This window comes from Colossoma macropomum, unplaced genomic scaffold, assembly GCF_904425465.1.
Source record: "Colossoma macropomum unplaced genomic scaffold, Colossoma_macropomum, whole genome shotgun sequence".
Classification (NCBI taxonomy): domain Eukaryota; kingdom Metazoa; phylum Chordata; class Actinopteri; order Characiformes; family Serrasalmidae; genus Colossoma; species Colossoma macropomum.
In genome coordinates this window covers 29,350,293-29,366,549 of record NW_023494784.1, presented here as the reverse complement: position 1 = coordinate 29,366,549, position 16,257 = coordinate 29,350,293, and the positions used below count along the sequence as shown (strand labels likewise).

The 16,257-nt window shown below is 38.2% G+C and overlaps 1 protein-coding gene across 1 annotated transcript in view; it reads left to right on the top strand.

The window, feature by feature from the left end:
• Positions 1 to 4,500: 4,500 nt before the first annotated feature.
• Positions 4,501 to 16,257, top strand: part of LOC118806312 (RNA-binding motif, single-stranded-interacting protein 1) — a 53,890-nt gene continuing 42,133 nt past the window's right edge. The window contains exon 1 of the mRNA XM_036567728.1: positions 4,501 to 4,681. Coding sequence (XP_036423621.1) covers positions 4,613 to 4,681 — 69 coding nt within the window. The 5' untranslated portion in view covers positions 4,501 to 4,612. The remainder of the gene's footprint in view (positions 4,682 to 16,257) is intronic.

Here is a 16,257-nt window from a genome sequence, read left to right as displayed (position 1 = left end):
CACTGACAGTGATTTTCGCAAAAGATGCCGATGCTCAGAATAGACCAAGGACCAAGAATAGACCAAGACCAAATCTCAATACACTACGTGGAATGTTCAATGTCATGTTTGATGTTCATTTTATTTTTTTATTTTTTATATTATATCAAGTTTACACCCTTAGTATTTACCTACATGTAATATAAATTTCTAAGCCCAACCCAAAATAAATATTTTCCCTCATTTCAGTTTTAAATAAAGATAATAATAAACTTAAATAAACATAAAGCTTTTCTAAAATGTTTTTTTACAAAGTCAGGATCTTTCATTGTTGGTCCTTACATTGTAGGTTAGCAAAATATACAAAAACAATCTTACAGATGCCCATACACACAGACATATGTGCCATTACATTATATTACGGCCCTATATATCTGAACAATTAAACTTAATTTATTCACTTTTCACTTTTGGATCTAGAGAAATACGTTTGCTGTCCATTTGAAACGGTAGTAAAACACCATTGTTTTCCTTTTCTGATGATGGCTGCATTTTGCGCAAACCTGTAACCAAAACTTATGCAGCTGTTTGAATATGATCAAAAACAAAAACAAAAAAACTAACAAAAATTATGTCAAAACAAGTGTGTATTTTTTGGATGTTAAACTTCTGTACTAAATATAGGTCAACAATACTTAACAGGGCCAGGTGGAAGATTTCTTTTGGAGACAATGAATGCCAGAAGATGAAGATCTAAGTTGGCATACAAGCATGTAGATCTGAATCAAGATGGAGCTGAGCCCTTCAGAGCCTGGAATGTGAAACCAGAGCTACGTGTCTGATTCTGAGCCAGTGAAATGGTCTCAGTCAAGGAGTCAAATGGGAGAATTACAGATTCTATACAAGAGAAATGTTGCATGGGGAAGATAAGAAGTCCAAAAATGTGGAAATAACCATCTAACAGCTCACAATGTCAAAGGAGAAGAAGGACCAAGGACATACAGTTCCCCCTGACTATGTGGAGATCTCTCCTTGTATCCAGACTGCTTGGTGTCAAGGAGGTTGTTGATCTCAGGATGGGAAGATGAGCAAGGACAGACCGATCCATGGTTCGGAACAAAAAAATGAAGAGACTCAAATGGGTTTACAGGTTGTGACATTTATTAGGTTAAGGGTCGGTTGCTCCAGTAGTGGAATCAGGCAGTGTTTTCATCAGAGCTTTGATGTAATGTGTTATAACCTATTCATAAAACAACATGATAAATACATGTATCAGTCATATTCATAAAGGGAATGTTTGATTTGAACATTTAAGAAGGCAGATGTCACAAGGAACTTTTAGAGTAGAGACAAAAGTATATACATCTATATAGACCTATTAATAAATCAAATAGATTATGATTTATTCATATTTTACAAATAATTTAGGTGACTATACATTGAAAATGCTGATAGTAGCCAAAAGAAAGCAGATCTTTCAGCCCTGTTACTGTTATACAGCTCTGTTGCATTTAATGGGTGCAAATAAGTAAATGCATAAGTAGCAAACACATAAAATATGGGAAATTGTGGGAATGCTGAATATGAGAATATTGTGTGGCATTAAAAAATGTTACATTATGATTTTTTTAATGAAGATCTCATTGAAAAATGTAAAAGATGTTCAGATGTCAAACTGATTAATGAAATGATGTTAAAATTTTAGGATTATTAAGGATTGTAATTCTTATATCTTATATCAAGGAATCACCCACATACTAATATACACTGCAAAATGTGGAACAGGGCAGAATTTGAGTTTTTGAGGTTTGGATTTTTGCAAAAATTGCTTTTGTCCATCTAACCAATTAATTTTTGCTTTGCATTGTTGCATGCAATGTATTTATTTCAGTTAAATAAGGTTAGTTAAATTGCTTGTTACCATATAAAGTCAAATATTAGCAGATACATAAAATATGGGAAATTACGAGAGTGACAAACCATTTTTTACAGTATAGCACATACACACATAAACACACACACACATACAGAAGGACAATTACCAGTCAAATGAAATGCCTAACTGTACTCGCAGTTCATGTCCATCTCCAACTCTACCATTTTGCAGGGGAATAGAAGGTTTAATGGCTGCTTGCCTTCCAGTGTTGAGGTCTGCCACAGCTCTTCCTACTCAGGCACTCAAACATGATGTTTCCTGTCTCTGGAAGAAGCACAGGAAACGCTCTCACATGAGCCTCTGGCTGAGCTCCAACTCCACGGCCCCATTCAGCCAGAACGCCAAACAAATACTGCAGCCCTTATTCAACTATAGCAGCACAAAACTACATGAAGTCCAATTGCCGTAACCTCTTCACAGAGCACTGAATCACACAGCCATCATTCCCCTGGTAATACCCCCCCAACCCACCCCAGTAAAACCACCCTTTCCCACCTTACTCCCCTTTCCATCCCCTTTAGATTGATGATGTTATGTAATATCACTTACAATGTCAATTTTACATATTTTAATTGAAGGGTTCTGACCTAAAACACATTATAGCACTTCCAAGAATTTTTTTTATTTCATGATCTACATTTCTGGGAATGGGCTTCACATATAACAAATATCAGTGCTATATTGGGATTAAAACAATCACTTTAATAAGAAAAAGCTGCACTTCTTCTCAAAAACTATTTAAATCCAATATTGTTGCAAATTGATGTACAGCATTTTGGATGTAGTTGTCTGGGATGTATTTGCACCTCCAGCTAGTTCTTTGAATGCCCCCCGCCCCGTTTAATCACTGTATACATCTGCCTTGCTCCAAAACCTTTTCAGTAAATGTTTGATGAAAAAATGTTATAGGCAGTAGTTTTGAGCGTTGTGGGCACAAATCCACTGTCACATTAGTGTATTATTTATTAATGTATTAGTGGTGATGGGAACATGGAGTTGTGATGTTTACAACATAAGCATTTTATTTACTATCCCAAACAATCACATATATCTTCTGTGTTTTGTATGTAAGGCTGATAATGGTAAAATAGAGGTAAAACTGAAATACGTTTTTTAATACTATTTTGCTTTACTACACCCTGCATGTGCCACGAATGCCTTTAAAAAAATGCTTAAAACTCAAAACTATTCTAAAACAATGTCTCGGGCTTCTGGTAACATATCTGTAACTATTTCATTAGCTTTTAGATGTATTAAAATATTCAGACGTCTGGTTCCTATCACCACCGCTGTGAACAATTCTGACTCAAATGTCTGTATAATACCGCATTCGAACCATTCTTGATTTTCTTTAGACTTAATTATCTAAACAATTTTTAAAAAGTGGGATTCCCTTTCACTGTAAAAAAAAAATATAATTTTATCTTATAAAATAAGTAAGTAAACCAGTTCAAGTTTATTAAATATCAAATACTAAGTTAACAGAACAATAATTGTGCATGCTATGTTCTGTAAACTCACTATTTAAAGTATAATAAAATTCAAATGAACCAGCAAAGTTGTTTACTTTATTGAGTAAAAAAAAAAATTAGTTTGTAGGGTTTAAGCGATATAATTGTAAAACAATGTTAATTATGTTTTACATTGCATTCTAATGCAGATGCATCATTTTAAGAGTAATGTATGTAAAACATAATTACATTTTATTTAATTAATAACAATCTCTGGACCTAAGTATTAAATAAAATGTACTGTCACTGTCACATCTGGTAACTTAACAGGAGAAGGAAAAAAAGTCCCTAACTTTGAATTTAAGTTAAAAGATATTTTTCTGAGTTATTTGGGACAAGTTCTATCGCTCCACTCAGCATATTTTAAGCTGTCTTAAATTCTGTAAAAAAAGAAAAAAAGAAAGTGGAGATGCAATATATATACATATATATATATATATATATATATATATATATATATATATATATATATATATATATATCGCTGCTGTTAGAAGAAAATCTTGTATCTCCATTTTTGTCTTTTTCAGTTTTTTACATAATTTGAAAATGCCTGTTGCCCTTTACATTGTGTGTAAATTTGATAAAGAACTATTATACTATAACCTATTCATCTTGGCAGTAAGTGTTTTGTTCTGTAAAATACTATATGGCATTAGAATAAGTAGAAATAAACATAAACACAGTACAAGCAACAAGTTTTTGAAGAATTATTAGAGAAATAATAGTTAGAACACGTTTGGTTTCTAAATTGTTGTTATTCCCCAGCCATCTCACGAATTTGCAGCACAATTAATCATAAGGATTGATGAGTTAAACAACAACAACAAAAGCTAACACACACATTTTACTGTGTATTGTTGGTTTGTTACGTTGTGTTTCTTCCAGTATTAGTCACTATGTAACATATATGACCTCTATTACGAGCCTAATAGACTTGATATGATGATGAGTGCTGTTCTACTGAAGTAAACCCCTGGCTGCTCTCCACTGCAGCTCCACCGCCCACAACTCTCTCTCTCTCTTTCTCTCTCACACACACACACACACACACTCCCTCTCCCTCTCTCTGTGCGTGTATGCGTGTGTCGGTAACCGGTAGAGCTCGTTGGCTGGTTTCAGTCTCGCGCAGAGCCGCTGTGATCTCCAGCTCGCGCTGCCGCTCCGTATCTGCACCTCTATCTTCATGGGCAGGGTGTGGAGGCACATGTACCCCCAGTACTCCTATTACTACCCCCCGTACCTGCAAGCCAAGGTATAGTAGAATACGCGCTCTGACTGTCTTCTGCTCAGCATGTCTGTCGCTAAAGCTGTTCTAGCCCGTTTCAGAGACGCTTCTAACGCTGTAGGCTACTAACGACGTTAACTTTGTTAAGTTTGTGCTTGGGAGGGGGGGTTCAGGGTGGGTTTTGAGAGCTTTCAGAACGGCCCCCTTTACAGAACCGTGCCCGTTCGGCGTTAGCCTGCTGTGTTCAGTACTGTCGAAAATCGTCTTTTTCCAGTATTTGTTTCGCCTTTTCCCCTTTTTATCCTCCCGTCTGTGTGGCTGTGGTGTTGTGATGAGGTCTGCTCAGTCCTGGGCTTTGTCCTGCTCCGGGCTGTGGCTCTGAATTCCAATGCCATTACACAGTCTCTCTGCCAGCTGGCGAGCTGAAAGATTACACGTTTCTCCACTATGAAAGCTTGCTAGAATGAGCAGTGTGTTGAAAGCCCATGCAGGATGGCGTGTAGCCTGTATCTACAGCACTTCAAGAGTATCCCTTTCTTCTGGAATGGATTAGTGTTGTTGGTGCTCACTGTGAAGAAGCAGGCAGCAGATTAGACGAGATGATTCTGCCTTATTCCTAATGCATTTCAGAATGGTGTGGTTAAAGGTCATTCATGAATGAGGGAACATCTGGTCACAAAGCAGATGTGTTGTATCACATTCTCCTAATACTGGAATAAACGGGTTCCAGAACTTTTATACATGATGATGTCCCAGTGGTTTCGTGCTTATGTAGGTGAAATTAAGCCAGGCACAAAGTGTGGAAGGTTCTTCTAGAGGGAAGGACAATCGCGTGGTCCACAGCAGACGCCACAGCCCAGATCAATACTGAGGCATTTCTTGGGTGGAGCTGATCCATTATGCTGTCTGTGGAAAAGATACATATTTTAGTATCAGTTTCATCTGGTCTGATGTCGTCTCACCCGAGCTTTTCAGCATTCCTCCAGCTGCTCTTGAAAGATATAGCAAATGTTTAGTAGAATTCTAAAGATCCAAATTCATGCCTCCAAAAGAAATGAATACTGATGCTGCTAATCATTAGCAACTTTTTACAGTGGGCTCACATGTTTCATCGCTCACATGGCCCATCATTCTCTTTAAATTATTAATTAAGCCAAAGAGTGGGCCATTATGCTGTTATTCAGTTCATCTGGCTTTGATTCATTATGCTTTAATAAACCATAAATGTATGATTAAGCTTTTGGCTGAACGCTGTTGACCATAAATAGCAAACTCAGTGGTTCCCTCTCACATGAAGGAGATCAGAAGCATTTTACTGGACGTACAGGGCCTCTTGTAGCCCAGTATGGGACGGAGCGTGCTGGACTGCAGTTAGAAGTGTATAAGAGAGTGTTGAGGCAGAAGCAGGAAGGCGTGCTGAGCTTTGTTTTACAGCATGTTGACTTTACATGCAGCAAGCCATATATACAAAAGGAGCATATAACTCTAAACAGTGCCTTACTCAGGACTATACAAAGAGGACCCAGTCCATAAACTGTTACACTGCAATAGAGCGAAGGGAATTAATGATGCCAATTTTAGTGCAATCTCTGCCATCACACCATGTGACTGTCCCTTATATCCGAGAGAATAAGTGGTTGTCTTTTGATAATTAGACTTTTCTGCTTTTTAGCCTGCTCCAGAGCCTCTTTAGTTCAGTTGCTATTTTTACTTGCTATTTTGGGTGCGGGCCCTCATAAATGACTGTTATGGGACATGTTCAGATGCTTTCGTAAAATAAGGGCAGACGGGGAGGCGAGGAATGAATAGCAGAATTTTGCAGTCTGATCTCTTTCAAGACAGTGTGACAGAGAGCTTTGATCTTGATCTGAACGTCTGTGAGACAGACCATAGTGACAGGACATGGGAACAGGGGAGAAGCTGGACTGTTAGAAGTGTTCACAAATGCTTACTGAGACATGGAGCTGGCAGCTCTTTACTGTACATGAGTATCCAAATATAGGAATAGCTAAATATAGAACTGTGCATATTCAATCTGCTTTAGGTTAAAAATGTCTTGTAGCCGTTCTGCAAGTGTGGTCAGAGAGGATTGTCTGTTTTCATGGATAAATATCATGATAAAATATACACATCACATACACTTTAAAATACCCAGTGCTGGATTAACTCTCAGTTTTTTATTTGTGTCTAGCTGGGCCTATAAGTGTTAATTTAACTGCGTGTGTAGGTGTTAATTCATTGGGGATTTTGCTCTGTATGTGCAACATAAGAATATAATACAATGGCCTATTGATTTGTTGCATAGCCCTAATAACTACGGTAAGAAAACTCCACGCTGTTTATTGCAAATCACAGTTGAGGAAATTGTATCCAGGCATCATAAAAAGACACTCTGATGTTTTCTAATGGAAATTAATGTATAGATCCATTCTGCTTATAAAATGAAGTATAACAACAGCAGCTTTCCTTCATACAAACATGAAAATGAGCGATAATAAAAGTATTTGTTCCTGAATTCTTAAGAACTGAAATTTGTCACTAAGTATGAATCTTGTTGGACTTATTGAACAGCCGTGTTACTGCTGTGATGAAGCTGAAACATTACCATCCCGATTAACTGTGTCCAAATGCCCAGCAGTGGAGCAGGAAAACCAGCAAACCTCCTGCATTTCGTTTATGGTTAGGAGCCATCTCGTGTTATCCAAGAAAAATATCTAGTTCGTTGGTGGGCTGGCTATGTCAGTACAGGCCTTTGAGGAGCAGGGCTTGAGCACATTAGCTGCCATTGGACGTTACACGCCAGGCGCACTAACAAAGGCATTAGGCCGAGCCTGAAAAAGGCCTATACAATGTTTACAATAAAGTTTGAAGAGTTGCCTGGCAGCAGAATGTACACAATTAAAGCACGGTGTGGTCGTGCTCATTATCTGTGCTGTGGGCTGAAAGAGCGCCCATTGTGTTCATATGATTCTCATTCTGGGAACTTTTTTTGACAAGAGCGAAACGAGGGTCCCGCGCTCAATGGTGCCCGTAGCACTGCTGCACTACTCTGCCAAGAGCCTCTTTCACCAGTGCGGGGAAACACTCCAGCAGCCTATCAGTGCAGTGACACTGTCAATGAGACGCACACAGGCGGGTCAGCCTGTAATAGCCCTGCCTTTGTTGATCTGTGTAAACATGTCATTAAATTAATACGTGATGAAATAAAGGGGAATTGTGTAAGTGCTGAATTGCTTGTGCCCAGTGGCCAGCATTCAATTGCAAAAGGGATTGCATTGCAAATGCTAAATGTGGCCGAGATCTTTCGAGTGTTTATTGCTTTATTGCTCTTTGTGTGAGATGAATATTTTATTCATGCGCCAAAGAAGAGTGATAAGCTCTCAAACAGAAATGGAGCCACTGACGGAATGGCCAGAGCAGGGAACGCGGAAAATAATGGAACTGACATGTCAGTGTCATTCACTTTGCCTCAGGCAATATACAGGTTCATTTTTATTTAGTAATGGCAGCATGCCTGCGTTATTAATCCATTGATTTTGAGGTTTAATACTATGAAATGGATCTTTCCAGCTCACATTTTAATCCTTTGACATCCATATATTAAATTCAAAACATTGTAAACAGGCCTACCCAAACATATTGAAATATTATGCACATTATGTGTCAGTATGGATTAATTTTGTGTCATAGAAACACATCTGAAACCTCTATATTCTGCATAATTATGATTCAGATATGTAGCCATTTTAACCTAAATATTACCAATGCATAAAAAACACAAAACAATTATAGTGTACAGCAATAGAGACTATTATATGTACAAGCTAATGACTTTTGTCTGTGTTTCTGTAGTGTAGACACGTGTGTGTGTCTGGTCAGAGCCGTGCTGAAGAGGTGCTGCTCTGTTAAAGGGGTCATGTGCAGTGGTGTGTGTGTGTGTGTGTGTGTGTGTGTGTGTGTGTGTGTGTGGTGCGGGGGTTCACCAGGCTGTCTCCCCTCAGTGTAACGAGCTAAACTCAGCTCAGCTGCCTCTCTCATTAGCCCTCATCATGTGCCTGTCTGCTGTCTGGCCTTGGAGAACCAACAGTGAGGGAGAAAAATGATCATCTTCTTCATGCAGTGTAGTTCAGGGCAGAATTTTTAAAAAAAAAAACAAAAAAAAAACAAAGGACTAGTTGTTGCCCATATCTTATAAAGACTGATATTATAGCAATTAATATTTTGAGAGTAGTCAATTTGAATGTCATTTGATTTAGTTCATAATTTATACTATAACATAAGAAACATAGAAACAACTAACTAATCTTTATAGTAGTATGGTGTAGTAAGTAATCTTTACATAGGATAGCAATCTTTGGAGTGTAGTATGTATATGCATATGTATGTGTCATCATTATAGTAGTATATCATGTGAATGCATGCATAATTTTTATAGTAGTATAGTAAGGCTGTTGTTTTTAAACTGTCAGTCATAACGCACTGGTGGGTCACGAGGAACCTGGATTAGTTACTGTTTTTGCTTTTCCATGAGAGCAGAGCTTAGTGAAGCACACTGTAGATCAGAAGTGGAAACCACTCTGCTTCTGCTCTGCTGCCACTTCTGAAGTGCTCCGGTGTTGTCAAAGCATCCCTACACAAAGTGCAGTTATTGAGGGTCATGAAAATGATAATGTAAGGGAAGCGCAGCCGGGATACTCAAAGTTTCAAGTCTTTTTTTTTTTGCTGCTTGCTATGAGCTATATGCTACTAGAAACAAAATATTCTCATTTATTACTCACAACTGATTATTTCCCCATAATGCACCAGCACTCATTTTACTTGCTGCCGTAAGGATTCAAAACAAATTTAAATAACGTGTAATGTCTAGATGAATAATAAATAATAATAAGTAAATGTGTAAATGTGTTCACACTAAAGGTAAGAACTAAATGGATTACTTCTAAACACAGTGTAAGTGTAATTATTAGCCATACTAAGTGTGTAATACTGTAGACCTCTGCATATTTCTTTTGTTGTTATTTCTGTTGTCATGCTATTGCACTTGTTGACTGAAAAAGCAGTCCAAACATTACCGTGACATGTCCTGACATGAAGTTTGGGAAGACTTGTTGTATACTATGTACATATATCAATGATCTTTATAATAGTATATGATATTATGTGTATGTACAGTGCTGTGAACAAGTCTTAAGCAAATTGTTTCATTGCAACATTAGAATAAATACAAACAAACATTATTGCAGTAAATTACAGCAAACGGTAAACAGTAAAATCACAGTAAACTTGATTGTATTAGTAGCAAGAATTTCTTATTTTCAAAAAAGTAGTTAATATCTTTTGAGCTGGTTAGAAGAACACGTTTGGTTTCAGATTTCTCCTTGACGACCCCAGGCATTGCATAGATTTGTAAAATTCCATCACCAGCACGCCTGATTTCATTTAATGAGGCACTGATTAGCCAAACCAGGTATTAAATGATAACTACAAGTGCTATGAGAAGGGGTGCCTAAAACTTTTGCACAGTACCGTATGAGTCATTTGAATACGTTCATTAGTAAGTTAAACTAACTTACTTGTCAACTAGTAAGTTAACAGAACAATAATCTATGTTTTACAATCTGTTAACATATTCTTTGAAGTTCAATTAACTCAAAACTTTAAGGCAAACTCGTTACAATTTTTTTAATTCTATGTTATATGTGTGTATACTTAATCGTTACAATAGTATATAGTAAAATTAATTCATATTGATGATATATCAATATATAGTATATATATTGACTATAGTAGTCAATTTCATGTCATTTGATTTGGTTCATTATTTAGGCTACAATGTATATAAAGATTTAAACAAATAACTTGTATATGTCAGCTTTATCATCTTTATATTTAAATGCAGATTTTAATAACAATATTAATAAAAGTTCTCCAGTTATATAGCTTTATTATTCAGTAACTACTATACAGTTTTCAGTACATACTACTGCAATAACAGTGTAGTTATGGGAGTGAAGTGTTGGTTCAAATACAAGCCCTTTCAGTTTAAGGGGTCAAAAAGCATATCTGTCCATCTTCTATTGTCTATACTAATATTAAACAAATGATGTAATAGGCATTTCCCACATTTGCCGTTGTACTTCTAATTAGACTGAGCACTCGGACCCCTCCCCCAGCCCTGTCTCACTCTCTCACTCGCTCTCTGTGCTCTCTGCGCTTTGTGAGCGCAGTGTCTTCCTGTGTGGCAGTAGGACGTGCTCCCTCCCACACGTAAACACGCCGAGCTGTGTAGCTTGTGTGTGTGTGTGTGTGTGCATGTACCCACGGCGACACTCACTCTGTGCCGTGGCTGTTGCAGTTGACGATGAGCGCATGGCCGCCTCTGAAGAGTCCGGGCCCTCGGCTGCTGCCGAGCAACACACACAGGAAGGTAAACACATGCGTGGGGATTTTGAAAACACTCTCACTACTGACACAGAATGTACAGACAGTTCGTCTTATGACTGTCACAGAAAAAGAAGACGTGTATTATAATCAGAGGAAGCAGAGAGAGAGAGCGAGAGAGAGAGAGAGAGAGAGAGAGAGAGAGAGAGAGAGAGCCTTGGTAATAAAGATGTACTATTTTGTCATGGCAGAGTAAATTGGATTGTATTTGTAATTGAATTGAGGTTCAGAGAGAGAGAGAGCGATAGAGAGGGAGTGAGAGAGAGAAATGTGGTGTGAGAGGAAAAGGACAGAGCGCAGTGCTCAAGCAGAGAGGGGAGAGAGAGAAGTGTGCCTGGGCTGGGCTCTCTTTAACTAATGTACTGAGTTCAAAAACCACTTCTGCTTTCATCCAGTGGACCTCAGCTCATTTTCACCTTGTTCCCCTGCGAGGCAGAGAGATACAGCTTAGCAACTTGGGTGAGAGGGAGAGAGAGAAAGAGAGACACAGAAAAACAGAAAGAGAGAGACAGAGAGAGAGAAAGAGAGAGACAGAGAGTCTGTTTGTGCAGGCAAATGTGGATGTGTGTCAAAATGTGTGTGTGTGGGGCTTTTTGGAAGATGCTTCCTTTACTGAAGTAGCAGTTATGGACAAATGAACAGTGTTACTGTGTTGCAAAAGTTACCGGCATCTGAGAGCATTACATGTAAATCCATTTATTTTTAAGCGTGTATTTATATAGAAAACACTAGTTAGTGATAGACTAAAGACAAAAATGCAAATTAACAATGCATTGTGATTTTATGTGTGTCAGTGTGTAACCATTTCCAAATCTCTCCTCAATGTAGCCCAAGATTATACCATCCAGTACATAGTGCAGCTAATCAGTCTTTCATTAAATGAAATCTGATGTGCTGCTGATGGACTTTAAAGGGCCCATATCAGGGGGAACTGAATTTACCTTGCTTTTTTGTATATGGACATTAAAAAAAAACAGGACAGCTGTTTTTGTGATATCACAAAAACAAACATATTTGCATATATTTGCCTATTCAACCTATAGCAGTTTAGCTCCTTTTACATATACCGGTCTTAAAGGTATCAGAACATAAAGACAGGTTGGAAAATGGTTATTTAAAAATGAATAATGAATAAATAATAAGTGTTTTTGGTACAGAAACTCAAATAAATATCATAGGAGGACCTTAAAAATATAAAGTATATGAGCTCTTTGACCAACCGTGTGATTGCAGGGGTACAGTGAGACATCAGGAATCAAACTTGTATTGTTCTAACTATATTCTTCTAACCATCATATAATTTTTCTTAAACACAGAATTACAGTATATATGTTGATTTGTATTTATTCCAACATTATATAGTTTTTGTCTGTTTTTACTTACAGCTGAGATAAATAGCTTTTACTATTTCATGGCTGTCTAAGGCCCCATTCACACCTGACATTGACATGTGTCTTGGGTGATCGGATCATAAGTGGACAGCGCTAAGTACAGGTGTGAATGGGGTCCAGTTCATCTAGGAGACACACTGTGAAATGATCATATGGGTGGGCAACATGACAAAAATATATCATCACGATACTTGAAGCTGTTTTTACAATATACAATATGTATCACAGTATTAAGTTTTGAGGTTTGATAAGTTGTAACAGAAAAAAAACATAACCAGTAGTGCCAGATTTAAAAATACTCTGAAAAACGATGACGAGTGATTTTTGTTCAATGTTTCACATACTCTGTTGTACTAAACACAACTAAATTGGACTAATTTATGCTCTTCCGGTGAAAAAAACATGCAGTCAGTCAGGGTTCTTGAATTACTGACTATATCCATGATATAATCAGAAAAGCATAATGTGCATAATGCATCACAATAATGATAAAATATTGTTATATTGCCCAGCCCTATCTGATGACTCAAATCACCTTCAGATGTGGTCAGGGATGTCAGGGAAGTAAGCTAACACATCCTCGACAACAACAAAGGACCACCTTAATCATCTGCGTCATCACAGCAGGACCCAAAGCATCTGCGTTGATTCTTTTTCCATGTCCTCTAGCAATCCATTCATCTAAACATTTATAACAGCCTGTACATGTACATAAACAAGGACTCATGGGACATTTTTGTATAACATATGCAGAAAGAGACTGATGTAGTAAATGTGCAGGGTCTCCTTCATCCAGTCACAAAATCTGATCACAAGTGGCCACTGGAGACACATTCGAGATACATGAAAATGCCAGGTGTAAGCAGCTACGCGTCTCCCTGTCTACTTATGATCAGATCCTTTGAGACAGTGGTTATGCTAATTCCTGGTATGAACAGGGCCTATGGCTTTTGCACAGTACTGCATATTGCACACAGTGCATGGGCAGCTGCAGCACATCACAGCAGCCTGCTTCACTGCTGAGTTGCAGCAGCTAGAGTGAGTGAATGCTTTGACTGTGACGTCTTTGACTCTGCCGCACACGTATATGTTGCAGAATGATCTCCTGCTAGACGGTCTCGGTGCTAGACAAAGTCGTGAACGTTCTGACAGCTTGGAAACAGAATGTATTTTTGGCGCTATGCAGATGGACCTACTGTTGTGCTGTCACTGCCGCAGTAGGTCTGTTGTGGTGATATTGGGGTGTTGTCATATTTGGAATACTCTAATTTTTTAGCAGCGTGTCTACATTTTATTTAAAATAATTGGCTTCAACTACACATTGCGCTCTCTCTCTCTCTCTCTCTCTCTCTCTCTCTCTCTCTCTCTCTCTCTCTCTCACTCTCTCTCTCTCTGGCCTCTGCTGATTCGGCATATTCCCTTATCTCATCGGCTGATAACCTGCTGGCATCACACGCTCACACAGAACGATGGCACTAGGTCACTGACACAACCTTCTATGTCCTCTTGAGTGTGTAGCGTTGCATTATACATAGATCTGAGCGTTCATTCACTCAGTGTAGAGTAATAGTGCTCTGCTCAGTAATAGCAGAAGTACTGAAACAAATCTGTATGATGCATAACTCAGAACTTACGGTTAAGATGGTAAACCTCCAGCATTAAGCCCAAAACCCAAAAGTAACCTCAAATTTACACTTGCAGTTTTATTCTCTTCAACCTATAGGAAGAGTGTAAATTCGTGAGTGTGAATTGTCAAACCCATCACAGTCGAAGCATTCACTCATACTAGCTGCTGCAGCTCAGCAGTGAAGCAGGCTGCCAATGCAGTGTGTGCAACATAAAGAACTGTGCAAAAGTCTTAGGCCCTGTTCACACTTGATCTGACAGATTACTGTGTGTGTTTGTGCTGTATTTTGCAGTAGGCATTCAGCTCGTCCAGCTCTTCGTTTTAAATGCTCAGGGAAAAGACTCATATTAAATAAGAACTGAACTTAGTGTACTATATATTTTTGTCTTTCAAATAAAGGAAAGCTATATTACAGGGTAATCCTGTAATATAGCTGTGATATGTGATTGTCTTTAACTTTCCTCCTTCAAAGCTCGGCTAAAAACATACCTTTTTTCTCAACACTTTCATTCTTCTGCGCACTGAAGGTTTTTTCCCTGCCTTTTTAAAGTGACCTTGGGTTTGAGAAAGGTGCTGAAAAAACTGAGCTTCTTCTTCTTTTTCTTCTTCTTCTTCGTGCTCTTCTTCTTCTTCTAATTTTTATTATTATTAATACATTTTAATACAAGTTAATGGCATTGGAAACAGACCACTAGCCGAAGTACTACTTGTGATGCTGCGTGACACTTGAGTGTTTTCAGAGAGTGGGTTTGCTACAAATGGATGGCATAAATTTTGGTTATTTTTCTGCATTTGCAACCCTACATATTTCTCTGTAAATCTAATACAGGTACATGTCTTTCCATTTTACACATATACAAAACAGTTTAGAAATGTAACAGCATTGCTATCAGCATTGGCAGATATGTGTATGAAAAATATCCTATATCTGTGCATGGCTGATTATAATTTATTATAATATTCACGTATTATGAGACATATTTACAAACAATAACTTTTGTTTGATTTAAAGCCCTAGAATGCTACTAAAATGTCATTCTATATGGCCGTCTTCTAGTTAGAACTAGCTTTTCCTAGAAATTTCATAGAACTACCTCTTTGATGCATTTTGTGTTTGTGGCTTTAGATGATCTCAGATCCAGATATATGAAGTTTTGCCAGAGCACAGAGAGCTCAGGTGTTTTCCTTATAGTTACACTAACCAAAGTTTCTGATGTCTCTGTGATTGGTTTGTTTTTCTCAGCTGGTGTGGTTCTCGCCTAATGTGTATCACACTATGTTTGCGGTGGCACAAGAAGCAGCTTGCGTAATGTTATTTAAAGTTTATCCAAAGCCCCTGACACAAACGGACGAGGAGGAGATCGCCTCTGAGGCTCAGCGTTTTACTGTGAAGGGTTTTAAAGGAATATCAAATGCATACATTGTTGTCAAAGCTTACTGACAGGATGGAGCAGCAGCGTTTGAGATTATTCACACTGCAGTGTGCTCTTAAGGTCACATTAGAATTCAGAACAGCAGACTGAAAGTGCTGAGGTCGGGGGATATTTTAGTAGATAACAGGAAATGCCGGGTTTGAGGTTTGAGGACAAGCCATTAGAGTTTCAGTTAGAGACAGAGAGAGAGAAAGAGAGAGAGAGAGAGAGAGAGAGAGAGAGAGGGGTAAACATATTCAAATATACTAGATATATGTATGAGAGATTACAGATTCTTTGTAAACATTCTTAACTACCATTGATGCCAGTAAAGCCTCTTGTGTTAAACAGGAAAAGGTGAGCAAGGGGAACTAATTTGGGTAGTGCACAGAAAAATTGACCAGCAGATTAGAGCCTCCTTTGCAGGGAATAATGTAGGCAGGCTGGTGATCTTGCTTTTTCGCTTCAGCATCACAATGGACTGCTACCAGCACGCTGGAGCTCTTCTAAGGTCAGCTTAAGGTCTGGTGGTCATTACATTTGTCCATTTCTTTTTCTCTCCTTCCTTTTCACCTGTTTCAGGAACAGTGATTAATGCTTAAGCTTCATGTTGTCTGTATGAGGAGGTCAGTGTAGACCCTGTGATGTTGGTTTGTTCTGGAATGTAAGTCGCTGGATGACTGCGTGAAAGACTGCTTGTGGCCTTCCAGTCTATATCCACCTATTATCTGT